Source organism: Somniosus microcephalus, chromosome 13, assembly GCF_052327205.1.
Source record: "Somniosus microcephalus isolate GS21.2 chromosome 13, FLI_Smic_1.0, whole genome shotgun sequence".
NCBI classification, from domain to species: domain Eukaryota; kingdom Metazoa; phylum Chordata; class Chondrichthyes; order Squaliformes; family Somniosidae; genus Somniosus; species Somniosus microcephalus.
In genome coordinates this window covers 186,033,013-186,049,105 of record NC_140999.1, presented here as the reverse complement: position 1 = coordinate 186,049,105, position 16,093 = coordinate 186,033,013, and the positions used below count along the sequence as shown (strand labels likewise).

Here is a 16,093-nt window from a genome sequence, read left to right as displayed (position 1 = left end):
CCCCGGATCAACCTTGGTTTACCCGGCAACAAGGGCGGCCTCTTCGTCCCCTCCCCCCCCCCCCCGCCCACAGAATTAAAAAAAAAACCACAAATAAGTGAGTTTTATGATAATATAAGCCGGTAGCACACATTTAAAGACGTCTATCGAGTGTTGTAAAAATCCTCCTTTAAAAGAAATCGGTTGATTTTTTTTTCCCCCGCCCTCCATTATTACATTGTTTCCCGATGCCGTTTATCGAGCTGCTCCGAGTTTTCTTCAGATACATTGGCGTAGCTGACTGCCGAGCAGGAGACGCATTTTAAACGGCGGGCTCCGCTGTCTCTGGGCCGTGAAAGGGAAAAGGATCCGCCTCCTGTCGGGCGGGCCGGCCGGGCCCGAGCCGCTGCCGTCAGGTAAATTCCGATTCGGTTGGGATTTTTTTTTCAAAAATCACATCGCGTGCGTGTGCGCCTGCGCCTGCGCCCACCTACGTGTGAGCGTCACCCACCGCTACGTCAGCACGTTAAAGTAAGCGACGTACATGACCCCCCACCTCCCTGTGCGCGTGTGTTAAAGGGACATTGCTTCCCAAGAATTAAAGAAAGACTTCTATAATAGCCAAATACCGCGGATGCTGGAAATCTGAAATAACGACAGAAAACGCTGTAAAAACTCAGCCGGCCAGGACAACATCCCTGGATAGAGAGAAACAGAGTTAACGTTTCAGCTCTGGGACCCTTCATCAGAACTAGAAAAAGCTGGAGATATAACAGATATTAAGCAGGTACAGAGAGGAGGGGAGGAAGGAATTGAAAGAACATACTGTGAAAATGTTGCAAATGGGAATGGCACTTTACAGCCTTCCGAACTCAATATCGAGTTCAACAATTTCAGATAATAATCCCTCCCCCCCATTTTTCATGCAGTATGATTTTGCCATTCCCATTTGCAACATTTGCACAGTATGTTCTTTCAATTCCTTCCTCCCCCTCTTAAACCCCCCCGCCTGTCTCTGCAACTGCTTAATATCTGTTACATTTCCAGCTTTTTCCAGTTCTGATGAAGGGTCCCAGACCTGAAACGTTAACTCTACTTCTCTCTCTCTCCACGGATGCTGCCTGGCCTGCTGAGTATTTCCAGCATTTTCTGTTGTTATTAAAGAAAGACTTGCCTTTATATAGCGCCTTTCACCACCACCACCGGACGTCTCAAAGCATTTTACAGCCAATGAAGTACTTTTTGAAGTGGAGTCACTGTTGTAAATGTGGGAAACGCGGCAGCCAAATATGCGCACAGCAAGCTCCCACAAACAGCAATGTGATAATGACCAGATAATCTGTTTTTGGTGATGTTGGTTGAGGGATAAATATTGGCCAGGACACCAGTGATAACGCCCCTGCTCTTCTTCGAAATAGTGCCGTGGGATCTTTTACATCCACCTGCGAGAGCAGACGGGGCCTCGCTTTAACGTCTCATGTGAAAGACAGCACCTCCCACAGTTTGGCACTCCCTCAGCACTGAACTAGAGTATCAGCCTAGCATTATGTGTTCAAGTGCCTGGAGTAGGACTTGAACCCACAACCATCTGACACAGAGGCGAGTGTGCTACCCACTGAGCCACAGCTGACACCTAACATAGGATATATAGCACAGAAGCAGGCCATTTAGCCCACCTCCCTCCAGTCTTTGCTCATCTAACTCTTATCAGCATAACCCTCTATTCCCTTCTTCCTCATGTGCTTATCCAACTGCCCCTTAAATGTATCTATACTATTTGCTTCAACCACACCCTGTGGTAGCAAGTTTCACATTCTCACCACTCTATGGGTAAAGAAGTTTCTTCTGAATTCCCTATTTGATTGGTGACTACCTTATATTGATGGCTTCTAGTTTTGCTCTTCCCCTACAAGTGGAAACACTCTCTCTGTATCTACTCTATCAAAACCTTTCATAATTTTAAAGACCTCTATTAGGTCACCCCTCAGCCTTCTCTTTTCAAGAGGAAAGAGACCTAACCTGTTAATCATTTCCTGACATGTATACCCTTGCATTTCTGGTATCATCCTTGTAAATCTTCTCTACACCCTCTCCAATGCCTCTATATCCTTTTTATATGGCGACCAGAATTGTATGCAGTACTGCAAGTGTGGTCTAACCAAGGTTCGATAAAATTCTGACAGGACTGGACAGACTAGATGCAGGAAGGATGTTCCCGATGGTCGGGGAGTCCAGAACCAGGGGTCACAGTCTAAGGATAAGGGGTAAGCCATTTAGGACAGAGATGAGGAGGAATTTCTTCACCCAGAGAGTGGTGAACCTGTGGAATTCTCTACCACAGAAGGCAGTGGAGGCCAATTCATTAAATATATTCAAGAAGGAGTTGGATATATTTCTTAAGGCTAAAGGGATCAAGGGATATGGGGAGAAAGCAGGGACAGGGTACTGAGTTTGGATGATCAGCCATGATCACATTGAATGGTGGAGCAGGCTCGAGGGGCCGAATGGCCTACTCCTATCTTCTATGTTTCTATACAAGTTTAGCATAACTTCACTACTTTTCAATTCTATCTCTTTAGGAGTAGGCGGTTCAACCCCTTGAGCCTGCCCCTCCATTCAATAAGATTGCGGCTGATCTTCGACCTGAACTCCACGTTCCCCTGCCCGATTCCCCTAGAGTCCAAAAAATCTTTTGATCTCAGCCTTGAATATACTCAATGATTCAGCATCCGCAGCCCTCTGGGGTAGAGAATTCCAAAGATTCACAACCCTGGTGAAGAAATTCCTCCTCCTCTTGGTCCTAAATGGTCAACCCCTTATCTTGAGACTGACCCCTAGTTCTAGACTCTCCAGCCAGGGGAAATAATCCCTCAGCATCTTCCCTGTCAATCCATGGTAACCATTGCAAGACAACTACAGATGCTTATTCCACCCATCTTTATTCATGCTTCAAAGAAGGTCCTAAAATCCCCATCCCCTCCCTTCCACTCATAAGCATCCAATTGCTTCTTAAATTATTCCAATGATTTTGGCTCTATCTGGAAGACCATTCTGAGTGTTCATCCATTCTTTGAAAGAACTTGCATTTATACAACGCCTACCTCAGGACGTCCCAGAGCTTTACAGCCAATAAAGTACTTTTGCAGTGCAATCATTGTTAAAATGCAGCAACTAATTTTCACACAGCAAGCTCCCACAAACAACAATGTGATAATGACCAGATAATCGGTTTTAGTGATGTTGGTTAAGGGATAAATGTTGCCCAGGACTCCCCTGCTCTTCTTCAAAATAGTGCCATGGGATCTTTTACGTTCACTTGAAAGAGCAGACAGGACCTCGGTTTATCATCTCATCCAAAAGACGGCACCTCCGACAGTGCAAAAAGCCCTCACCTAGATTTTGTGCTCAAGTCTCTGGAGAGGGACTTGTACCCACAACCTTTTGACTGAGACGAGAGTGCTGCCAACCGAGCCACAGCCAACACGTGAAGAACTTCTTTATATCAGTCCTTAATTTATCTTTTATTAGTTTAACCAGTGTCCCCTAGTTCTATTGCTGTAGTTTAATTTAATTATTCTGTGGTAACTTTTTTCGATACTCAATCTTACATCTATCCTTGGCCCCCTCCTATTTCTCATCCACATGTTGACCCTTGACAACATCATCCGAAAACAGCGTCAGTTTCCACATGTACGCTGACGACACCCAGCTCTACCTCACCACCTCTTCTCTCGACCCCTCCACGGTGTCTAAATTGTCAGACTGCTTGTCCGACATCCAGTTCTGGATGAGCAAACATTTTTTCCAATTAAATATTGGGAAGACCAAAGCCATTGTTTTCAGTCCCTGCCACCGACTCCATCCCTCTCCCCAACATCTGTCTGAGGCTGAACCACACTGTTCGCAACCTTGGTGTCATATTTGACCCCGAAATGAGCTTCCGACCACATAACCGCGGCATAACAAAGACCGCCTACTTCCACCCGTGTAACGTTGCCCGTCTCCGCTCATCTGCTGCTGAAACCCTCATCCATGCCTTTGTTACCTCTAGACTTGACTATTCCAACGCACTCCTGGCTGGCCTCCCACATTCCACCCTACCTAAACTTGAGGTCATTCAAAACTCGGCTGCCCGTGTCCTAACTCGCACCAAGGCCCGTTCGCCCATCACCCCTGTGCTCGCTGATCTACATTGGCTCCCCGTTAAGCAGCACCTCGATTTCAAAATTCTCATCCTTGTTTTCAAATCCCTCCATGGCCTCACCCCTTCCTATCTCTGTAACCTCCTTCAGCCCCGCCCCCCCCCCCGAGATATCTGCACTCTAAGTCTGCCCTTGAGCATCCCTGATTATAATTGCTCAACCTTTGGTGGCCGTGCCTTCTGTTGCCTAGGCCCAAAGCTCTAGACTTCCCTGCCTAAACCTCTCTGCCTCATTACCTCTCTTTCCTCCTTTAAGATGCTCCTTAAAACCTACCTCTTTGACCAAGCTTTTGGTCACCTGCCCTAATTTATCCTTGTGGCTCGGTGTCAAATTTGTTGTCTTAAAATACTTTTGTGCGGCGCCTTGGGACGTTTTACTACGGTAAAGGCACTATTTAAATACAAGTTTTTATTGTTACATACAAGATCACCTCTCCAATGCCTCATCTCTAAGCTGAAAAGACCAAGTTCCTTTAGTCTTTCCTCAGAACTAAACTGCCTGACACGAGGATGAGCCTTTGTCGGTCCTCTCTGCTCTGCCTCAAACCCTTATTTCTTGATGACCAGAACTGGACGCAGCATAAATTGTCAGGAACAGCAACCACCCAACTAGCCGATCCCTTTTTTGATCAAGATTAACTCCATCGATCCATTGTCTCTCCTTAGCCACAAATCCCTTTCCTCACTTCAGAAACGCATTTATTGCCTCATTTGTACATATCCTTTCCAATGACCTTCTGCTTCCTTTGACCCAATCCCACTAAACTGCTCACCAGCAACATTTCCATCCAGACCCCATTACCAGCCGGTATTGTAAATGTTTCCCATTCTTCAGGTAATGTTCTTCTCCCTTTTAAAACCACCACAACAAACATACCTCCTTAAAAAAAACATCTTGACCCCTCTGTCCTTGAAAACTACTGCCCCATCTCCAACTTCCCATTCCTTTCCAAAGTTGTTGAACAAGCTGTCTTCTCAGAAACCATGCCCATTCTTTCCTGCAACTCCATGTTTGAATCTCCAATCAGGTTTCTTCCTGCCAGAATACCAAAACAGCCCTAACCAAAGATACAAATGACATCCTCTGTGACTAGAAAGAGACTTGCATTTATATAGCGCCTTTCACGACCATCGGATGTCTCAAAGCACTTCACAGCCAATGAAGTACTTTTGAAGTGGAGTCACTGTTGTAATGTGGGAAACGCGGCAGCCAATTTGCACACAGCAAGCTCCCACAAACAGCAATGTGATAATGACCAGATCATCTGTTTAGGTTATGTTGGTCGAGGGAGAAATAACTCCCCTACTCATCTTTGAAATAGTGCCATGGGATCATTTACGTCCACCTGAGAGCGCAGACTATGGCCATGATGCATTATCCTTCCTCACCCTCCCTGCAACCGGACATGTTCAACCACACCATCCTCCTCCGCCTCCTTTGTTGTGCAGCTCAGTGGGACTGTCCTCACTGCTTCCTCTTACCTACAGATTGTAGCCAGAACATCTCCAGCAATGGCTTCTCTTCCCACCTCTACTCTGGGGTGCCCCTAGAATTGATCCTTTGCCCCCTGCTGCTCCTTGGTGATATGCAGTCAGCCAGCTCAACGCCTCCCACCGACTCTTTCTCTGTACTGGACGAGCCACAATTTCCTCCAATGGGGAGAGGAAAGTCATCATCTACAAACTCTGCATCCTAGCCGCTGATTCAATCCCCCTCCCCAGCCAGTCTCAAACTGAATCAGATGGTTTACTAACTCAGCGACTCATTCAACCCCATATCCTATCCATCACAAAGACCAACTCTGTAACACTGACTACCTCCGTTCCTGTCTCAGCCCATCTGCTGCCGAATCCCTCATCCATTCATACCTTTGTCACTTCCAGACTCAACTCATTTCAGTGCTCTCCTGGCCAGTCTCCTAGCCCCCACTTTCTGCAAACTGCAGCTCTGCTGTTTGTGTCCCATCCTGCTCACCCACCACCTCTGTCCTTACTGACCTACATTTGCTGTCAGTCCCCAACACTTCCAATTTCAAATTCTCGACCTAGTGTTTAAATCCCTTCGTGGCCTCATCCCTCCTGCTCTACAACCCACCTCCCACCGAACTTCTGCTCAACGTCCATTTTTTCCCTCAGATTATGCCTCTATTAAAAGTGTCTTGGAACATTTTTCTGTGTTAAAGGGGCTATATAAATGCAGGTTGATAGTGTTCACAACTTTGATTAATTTATTTAAGATTACACTTACAGTACATCGTTTGATTTGGCGCTTGCTGCGCTGCATTGCTGTGGAAACTACTAAAGTTGATTGGATTCAAAATAGCCATCTTAAATAAAAACTACAACTTTTAAAATAGTTCCTTGCTGCATGAGTGTTGAAAAAACAGTTGGCAATATGAGTTATCGCTGCAGTAATTTATTTGGCAATACTTTGTCACTGCATCTGTATTGTGTTGGCCACATTATTGATGTCAGCTGAGCTGCCCAAATATGCACTCTCTTGGGCTGTTGCTACTTGCCAATGTTTGTGAGATTTTCTCAGGGTCAGGTGCAAAATTAACTGGGAAATATACATTTGTTTCCCCAATGTTGTTTTAAAGTGCGATTTATTGTGCAGTGAAAGCACAGAGCCAACCATTGATCTGCCTACATCTGACTCATAAAATCTTGTTTCCTCCACATCTCCAGGAGCCAAAATCAAACGTTGCTTGATTAGCTTGCGACTCCCAAAGGTTTAAAAATATGCTCGGCCATTTAGTTTTGGTCCATCATGCACAGAAACTCATTGCTGTGCTTAAATGTCTCCAAACCAAATTACAGGAAAATCCACGTATGCAGTAGTTTGCCTAATACAGACTGCACATATTCTCTCTCGAGGGACGCACCCCACCCACTAAGCAAGAGCGCTTTAGGTGCAGGTTAGCAACTGCCAAGGTTCAGGAACAGCCAAGTGTGCGTAGGAATGCTGAAGTTTAACTGGCCAACACCGCCCAGCTTACCAGTACAGGTTTCACCAACTAGGGGTACCCTATCAATTACGTCATGCGATTAAACACAGCTCCTGCTGTGGTATGCTGCTGCTGGTGGTGGCACTAATGCCCTCTCGGGCACAGGTGCCATCTTTCGGATGAGACGTTAAACCAAGGTCCTGTCTGCCTTCTCAGGTGGATGTAAAGATCCTACGGCACTATTTGAAAGTAGAGCAGTAGATTTCTCTTCGGTGTCCTTGCCTATATTTCTCTCTCAACCGACTCCTGAAAACAGATTATCTGGTCATTATCACATTGATTTGTTTGTGGGACCTGTGCAAATTGGCTATTACACCAGTGACTAAGCTTCTAAAAAGTACTTCATTGGCTGTAAAGCACTTTGGGACATCCTGAGGTTGTGAAAGGTGCTATATAAAATGCAAATGTTATCTTTCATCAGCTACATGAAAATGGATGACGAGAGACAAGCCGTCCTTGTTTTTGGAACCTACCTCTACTCTTCTGTTGAGGGCAAAGAGCAAGAAAAATAACTATTCCCAAAGAAGCAATGGAGGGGTATGAGATAATTATTAGTATTAAAGCACCAGAAATTCATATCCCAAGGTTGTAGTAATGCTGCTAGGCCCCGTCTACCTGTTCTCCACTGGCCCGAGCACCACCCTCTCCTTCCTTTTTATGCCCAGCCCATTTCTCTCTTCCCCCATCTTGTTACAGCAGATAGGCGAGACACCGAATGCTCTGTTTTTAAATTGGCATTTCAGACTTCGAGTGGTTCAGCAAAGCAAGACCAATGATGGATCCTGGGCTTTGCTCCAGCTTTTCACAAACCCACCTCCCAAATTGCCAGGAAAAAAAAAATCAGGAGATGCCACCTGGGAAAGTGTAGGAAGAATCTCCTGATCTGCAATTTCTGTAATCCTCTTGGGCACACAGTACTTTCCCTCTACTATCCTTTGGTCCATCACACTTACATCAACTCTGCATCTGGAGCCATCTACTCTAATTCAATTTCCTGAAAGTTTTTTTTAATATACTTTCTTTTCAAATACTTTTGATTCCATTATAGTCTCCAATGGTCACTTGCGATAATACTCCACATTCTAATAACTGAAACTTCACTCTTCCTTCGTCTAATGTCCCATGTTACCGATCCATCAGTGAAAGCAACCTTTCCAGGACTAGATTTTAGATCTCGTCCCTTAACTAGTTTAAAAAAAACTCCCCCAATATTTTGAGCTTTCTTCATTAATATAACCGTGTTATACTAATGAATATTCACTGTACCCTTTCCATGGCTCCAATATCCATCATAAAATTCTGTGCCCAGACCACACAATACACCCAACTATGGGCTAGGTGTGTTGTACAAATTCACATCACTTCCTTGCTTGCTCTATATAAAACCCCAAATCTAAATTTGCCTTTTCTACCTGTACTCTCACCTTTAAAGATTATGCACCTGTATTCCCTAGTTCTTTGTGTTCACCACTTGGATTATAACTTCCTCTCTGTTATTTCACCCCAAAATATACTACTACAAATGTATCTGTCATCTATGCAGGGCTATGGGCAAAGAGCAGGGGGGGGGGGGTGGGGGCTATTTGGATAGCTCTTTCGAAGAGCCGGCACAGACACAATGGGCCAAATGGCCTCCTTCTGTGCTGTATGATTCTAAGATCTATCTGTCCACTCTGCAAACCCATGTTTTCCTGCTAGCTTTCTCAAGTTTGCCATGGCCCTTAATATCAGCAAACTTCAATTTAATTTCCGTTGTGATATGTTGAAATTATTTATATCAAATAGAAAAGTGGTACTACCATAGATACAGTGAAGCATACTACCGAAATCCCACTAATCACAAAAAACAGCAATTTACCTCTAATCTGTTCCCCATTCTATCTATGCAGCTATGTTCCCTTTAATACAATGTGCCTTCATTTTCATAACCAGTCTCATGTGGCTCATCAAATACCTTCTGAAAATGTATGTATCCACACCATCCAATTTCCAACACATTTCCTTTATTTATAATAAACTAATTTCTGATGAACGTCATACCTTTTGAAGACAAGACAATTTCTGTACCTATCAGAGGGATGGAATCTTAAGTTTGCCTCCTGGTTTCTCTGGCAGGTGAGGGAAAAATGAAAACATGACAAGATTTACAGGAAGAGAGACAAAGGAGGAAAGTATGCGAGACGCATACAGAACAAGAGAAATGGAAAGTGTGTGAGAGGCAGAGTGGATAAGGTACAGATAGAGGGAGCCAGACAGAGTGGAAGTCTAAGACAGAAAAACAAAGTTGGAAAGAATTAAAAAGTGTGAAATAAGTAGTTAGAAGAGAGTGAGACAATTTTATTTTGGCCATGAGTAACACCATAGATCATCAACTGGTTAAAGAAAAGATGAGAATTTGTCTTATGCTGCAAAAAAAAAACTACTGTAGGAATGGGTGAAATACAACCTTTAACACTGTCCACATGCCTTTAAATTATCAGGGCATTCAAAACATCTCAGAGATAGGATCACAGATCATAAACTCCCTCCTCCAATGCCTCAGCAGGTAAACTTACTGCATGGTTGTACAACACTGAACCAAACAGATTGGGAAGCATCAGGTTTCATTTCTTGATTGTTACCGAGTTAGCCAATCTTGCTCAGTGCAGCAGTTGGAGTGCTACAAATGTCCTCTGTATTCCCAGACTAAGACGGGGAACACAAGTAACTCAGCCAGGGTTCCTGATCGCTATTTACTGATGGCTGCTGCAAGTGTGCACACAGTTACCAAGTGAAGACAGGATCAGGCGAAACCTAATGCCCCCCCCCCTCCAAACAGTCAAAATAGCCCGATGATCCACTATCCAGCCGACGTACGAAGAACAATTTTTTGGGTAAGTGACCGAGGGTTGCTGCGACACTGTATCCCAGCACAAGTTATGGAGTTCAAATAACAAACGGAATAAAAAATAATTACTTGCATTTATGTAGCGTCTCATCATGTAGTTAAAACATTTCAAAGCACTTCACACAGTAAATTAATTGGAGAGTCCATTGACTTATATAGGTAAACAAATTGGAGATAAATGGCGGGGACAATTCAAGGTGAAAAACACCAGAACTTCTAATCCACAAACCTTTATCCTAAAACAGTGACCAAATCAATAATTACATTTACACTTTAGAAGTCCGAGACTGAGAATCTTCAATTACAATGGTAGAGGTATTTTGGAAGATGCTCAAGTAGAGGTGGATATAACAATGATATTGGCACAAAAATGATTTTACAGGTTAGTTGAACTGCTTGCCCCAGTACTACAAAAATATTGATTAACTAGTAAATTACCAGAGACATTGCCCATGGTCGGTTAATGAAGTTTCTTTTTATATATGCAAGTTGGACAGACTTCAGAAACTTGTTCCACAGCGCAATCTAGTGGCTAGAGCCTGCAATTACATTGTGACAGTTGACATAACAAAATTGAATGGAAAATGTTGACATAGCAATACCCAATTATAAATGTTGACATAAAAAGCATGACCAAAAATCGTGACAACTGCAAGAAAGATTTATGGACATGAAGTGCGTACCCTATATGAGATCTCTTATCTCCCCAGTTCTGACGAAGGGTCTTCGACCTGAAACGTTAACTCTGTTTCTCTCTCCACGGATGTTGCCTGACCTGCTGAGTTTTTCCAGCGCTTGTTGTTATTTGAGATCTCTTATAGTGTGTTCCTAATTTAACATACTTGTGACAAGGGGCTCTGGTATGTGATGACTATTTCTACTTGCAAGATTACCATAGTCTACTTAGTATTGATGGCACTTGGTTAGCAGTGCTCAATTTTATTTATAATTTTACTGCTCACCCATTGAAGGACGGCGGTGTTGGATAGGAATTGGAAAGCCAAATTCTGAAATGTTGGCACCCAGTAAGATTATCCCAAACTCACTTCAATTAGAACCCTTACAGCAGGCAAATACCTGAAATTTTCCATCCATTTGGTACCAGCTGGAATCAAACCCAAAGCAGGAGGTGAAAGTACAGCGTGCTAACCCACTGCACTATTTAGTCAGCCTCGCCCATCCATAAATATTTATCTCCTGTCACTGTCTGGCACAACACATCCTCTCCACGTAATTCAAACTGTAACCCGAACCCATGCACATGCAAACATTAATGAAGGAAAATCTACATAAAAGGAGCTGTCATGCCAAGATATCACAGTAAAAAAAAAAAGTAGCAATTATTATATCCCTATATTAGCTATTAACACTTTGCAAACAACAAATTTGGAGCGGCTTGTTCCTGCATCAGACTCTCCAACCAAGCCAGTAATGGGGAACACAGCTGCCGTCCCTTCTTTTGCCCGAAGCTTTGTACTGGAGGAGCAGCATTCAAGGGCAAAGTACCGTAACTTAAAAATACGAGTGCAGCTAAATTTTATTAAAAGATTGTATCGTATCTAGGTAAGCTAGCTCCTTTTTGAACTGCTAAATAAATATCAATTAGACACTGTTGGAAAAGTTTGTGACGTGGTAGAATATTTATTGGTGTTTGGGGTACAGCAGCACCACTGCACAGCGAACAAGTACTTCTGTATACTTTTAATGGCATCATACCATATTGTGTCCCAAAAAGGAAAAAAAGACAAAAATAGGAGGAAAGGTGACTGACAAAGGTCAGGAACCTCATTAAAAATAAGCACTGCAATACTGGATGAACCTCAATCATATCTTACACACACACACTTCAGTCCATTTAAAAGTGTAATGTGGATGTGGTTTTCTATAGGCACACTCTGTGCACTGAATCTCCTAGGTTGTGTTAAAAAGGAAATTCTGTGCTATAAAATGCACCATAATTATCCAAAGTGTTTTTTTTAATATATATATGTATATGGTTGTCAACTGTTCACATAAAACTGATCTACATACCATTTAAGTCCTTTGTTTCCCCCCCATCCCACTCATGTTCAAAAAAATACCAAAGGAAGACCGGTTTTAGTGGATAGAGAAATATCTGTCCCAGGCACGGATAGGGCAGGATAGCTGTCACGTTTCTTGCATTTGCATTTAATTGAACATTTGCAACTAAAGTATATGGACCAAAAAAAAAATCCACACTGCATGGCACAATTTTCACATTTTCCCCTCTAGCACACATTTCAACTCCAGTTTAACAAGAATAAAACTACAACCTGCAGTTTTTTTAAAAACTCCCATTAAAAACAGGTCACTTCAGACTAGTGATTTTTCTTGTGTGTATTTTTAAACAGATTAAAAGTTGTATTCAGCAGCACTGGAAAATATTGGCTTGTAATCGTCAAAATCTAATGTGACGCAAGAGATGCTGAAGCACAATTGTTTTCCAATATATATATATATATATATGAGGTAATTTACAGATGCAGTTAACATTGCAATTCTGCAACTAATGGCAGAAGTCCAACTAAGATCCACTGGCATTGCAAACTGGTCTTCCGTCCATTCAGTTGCTTCAGTTTTTTGTAGGAAAGTGCAAGTCAACCGGAAAGTATGTCTTCAAGCAAATTTCTGTTGCTATCTACAGTGCTGAAACTATACATGTGTAAAAACAATTCTACTAATAAAGTTAAACCTTACATCCAGTAGCTGGATGCTGCAACATTCAATGTTATTATAGAGGCTTTCTTCACCAGATGAGAATTCTCTCAATACTGTAGCAAAGTTCTACAACATGATCTCCTCCAACAGCACGGTGGCATAGTGGTTAGCACTGTTGCCTCACAGCGCCAGGGACCCGGGTTCGAATCCGGCCTCGGGTGACTGTGTGGAGTTTGCACATTCTCCCCGTGTTTGCGTGGGTTTTCTCCGGGTGCTCCGGTTTCCTCCCACAGTCCAAAGATGTGCGGGTTAGGTTGATTGGCTATGATAAATTGACCCTTAGTGTTAGGGGGATTAAATACGTGGGGTTACGGGGATAGCGTGGGATATGTGTTGGTGTAGGGATTACGGGGATCGGGTGGGATATGTGTCGGTGCAGGCTCGATGGGCTGAAATGGCCTCTATCTGCACTGTGGGGTTTCTGTGATTAGCTTCCGTGGGTTTTACACAGGCAAGGTGCGTTGGCTCATCCTCAACGTGCCATCAAGCAGGTTTACCACTCTGCATCCTTAAGTCAATCTGCAGGTGTCTCACAGCCCAGGCCATTGCAGAACACTGCAGGAGCTGAAATACCTGAAGTCTGTGCTGCACTGAAAATGCTTGCACGCACCCCAGGAAAAATACAATCACATCTACCTGTACGTAAAAGCACCAGAGATTCAGAATTTCCAAAACCATTTCTATCTTTATCCAGTTAATTTTACTTGGAATTAATGGTTACAAACCTTGACACGGCAATGTAACAGCAATCTTCCCTCTCCACTCACCCACCCCCCCCATGTTGATACGGTGTGTGCAAGGCTGAGCTGAATGACGGGAAGAGCCAGAGCAGTGAATTGGTATCCCAGAACCCCGATAAAGTGACTCATTATTGCATTGCCTCGGTTCTATATGACTGGGCCATTGTGGAATGCTTCCTGTATGCCATGGCTACTCTTGAGGTAACTGCCATATAATATTTCAGAATGCTACCTTCACAGGTCTGACCTTGGTCAAGTAGAACATTGAGGGTGGGACATGGGGAAAAAGGGAGCTTTGGATTAGGTGCCTGTGATAAGCTTCTCGCAAGAGTAACACTGGTTAGGGCAAGGTTTAAATAATTATGACATAATGGTCACAATCATGAAATCCTGGGTCACGGTCAGCACCATCCACACCCCCCTACCTGTGAAGCAATGAGAAATTCTGGAATACAACGAATGAACTATCTGGCATTCAATTAGAGGGGAAAAAAATTCTGGAACAATTTGGGTTGTGGTGGGCGACAGGGAAGAGGGAACAAAAACAGGTATCTCCAATCTGCTTAGGCACCAGATCATGCTGTGCTTAAAACCTCAGAAGAAATCGCACCAACTATAAACCCAACAATGGACTGCAACAATCACATTGGCTATCGTTTTTTTTTTTTTTTAAAAACACAAACATCATCAATAACTCAATTAAGGAAGCAATGTTTCCAAAACAAATTGTAGGGCACAAATAAAAAGCTAGTCAAGAAGATACAGAACACAAAAAATACAATGTTTTCTTTCAAACCCCCATGAGGAGTTGCAAGAAGTTTTGATAGCTCCTTAAATTTAACCGTAATGAAACCATAGATGCTTTGACGTGATGGTTTGGAAGAAATTTTCTGTAAAATTGGGTTCAAATGCTTCTCCCATTAACTTTAAAACAAAGCAGAGACTTGTAATTTTAGCAATTTATTTTCTGACAGATCACCCGTCAAATCTAAATGCATTTCACAACTAAATTAGTTATTCCTAAGACTGCAGGATAACAATTAGCTCCATTTAATTATGTAAATAGGTGTACATGGCCATAGGTTTTTTTTTTAAAAAGAGGCAATGTCTGATTTGTGTTGAAGCTTAGAACCGTAAAACACATATCATGGTTTCGGTAGGAAATTCAAAACAATAGATACATTCTATACGCTGTTTAATGATGACTTTTAATCATCACTTCTCCAGGGGCTGAAGTTGTTGGATCAATATATACATACATCTAGGTGGAGCCAAGAGTTTCAAAAGTTATGTGCTGCGGAGTCTCTGACTAGAGGCTACTAGTAAGCACAGCAATATCCAACAGTAAAACCAGCATACTGCAGTGCTACAATATGGACTAGACACCCAAGTGCTGTTAACAAGGCTGTAATTCAATCCAACAGTTTAAAGAACACCATCAACTTTTAAGATTGGACAGCGATTGGTTTTGCAAAGTTTAACAAAACCCTCCCTCAAAAGGTTCAATTCCAACCTTAAACCCAATTGTTGGTATCTTGGTATTTCATAGTAAATGTCGACATCCTCTTACGGTTGCACAGTAGCGTGATATAGGTACAAGGTTGGTAAATGTGAACTGAGACTCTCAGCCGTGAAACTATACAAGTCATATGACATGCACTGTAGATATTTCTTTGGGCATTTTACCAGTTCTTTTTTTTAAAAGTATTCAGTTTTTCCACAGGTCCTGAATTCAGACAAGAGATTTCAGCTTGTGATTCGAATTTGAAAAGCAGATCTTGGACTCGCTCTATTAGTGGAGCTTTAAATCCCCATGCCCAGAAATGCTAGAAAATTAAAAAGGGGGAAGGGGAAGGGGGCCTCAAAACATTTACTGTGAAACAGCAACATGTGTAATGCATTGCTGCATCATTGTGCTAATGAACCATCTGCACCAAATGGAATGTGAACTGAGAGAGGAGAGGAGCACATGTGGCAAAAGTGTGCATTGTCTTTTAAAACCAGCTGTGACAGTAACTCAATAAAGTGGGGATCTCATTTGAATTTGTGACCTGCTTCAGAATAAAATAAATGAAAAATACAAAAAAATCATGAATCAGCTTTTGGGCAAAGGATCCAAAATGGCTGTTAAATTGCTTTACTAAAATATTTTAACAACCATTTCTGAATATACACCACCATAAACACTGAGCCATAATCCAATGGATCACATTTCTGGCAAAACAATGACTAAATTAGGACCCCCCGCTGCCCCCAAACAATAAATCAACAAGATACTGCAGTATTCTCTATTGCTTTCATTTTACTTTTCTTTGAAACTTAAGTCTTGTAAGAAGACTCGGTGAGGACCTTTGCCATCTATTTATTTGGAATGAGAAGGGGGTGGGACGGAGAAGACAGACAGATATCAAGATCATCACAGGGTTTGGCATAATGAGGTCAAGTCAGTTTCTGTTCCCTTACCCACACTAATGTTGTTTACCCACAAATGCAGTGATCACACTGACCCCCTAGCAAGGGATACACGAGAGCTGCACAA

General features: G+C 42.7%; 1 protein-coding gene and 1 long non-coding RNA gene across 2 annotated transcripts in view; one reads left to right on the top strand and one right to left on the bottom strand.

Moving 5' to 3' along the window:
* LOC147108879 (TBC1 domain family member 20-like) overlaps window positions 1–340 on the bottom strand; it is a 40,109-nt gene extending 39,769 nt beyond the window's left edge. Inside the window, exon 1 of the mRNA XM_086005806.1 lies at window positions 217–340. Coding sequence (XP_085861932.1) covers window positions 217–268 — 52 coding nt within the window. The 5' untranslated portion in view covers window positions 269–340. The remainder of the gene's footprint in view (window positions 1–216) is intronic.
* LOC147108878 (uncharacterized) lies at window positions 308–9,510 on the top strand. The gene is made up of 2 exons (XR_015080683.1): window positions 308–395; window positions 9,304–9,510. It is a non-coding gene; the product is annotated as an uncharacterized LOC147108878 (long non-coding RNA).
* The last annotated feature ends 6,583 nt before the right edge of the window (window positions 9,511–16,093 follow it).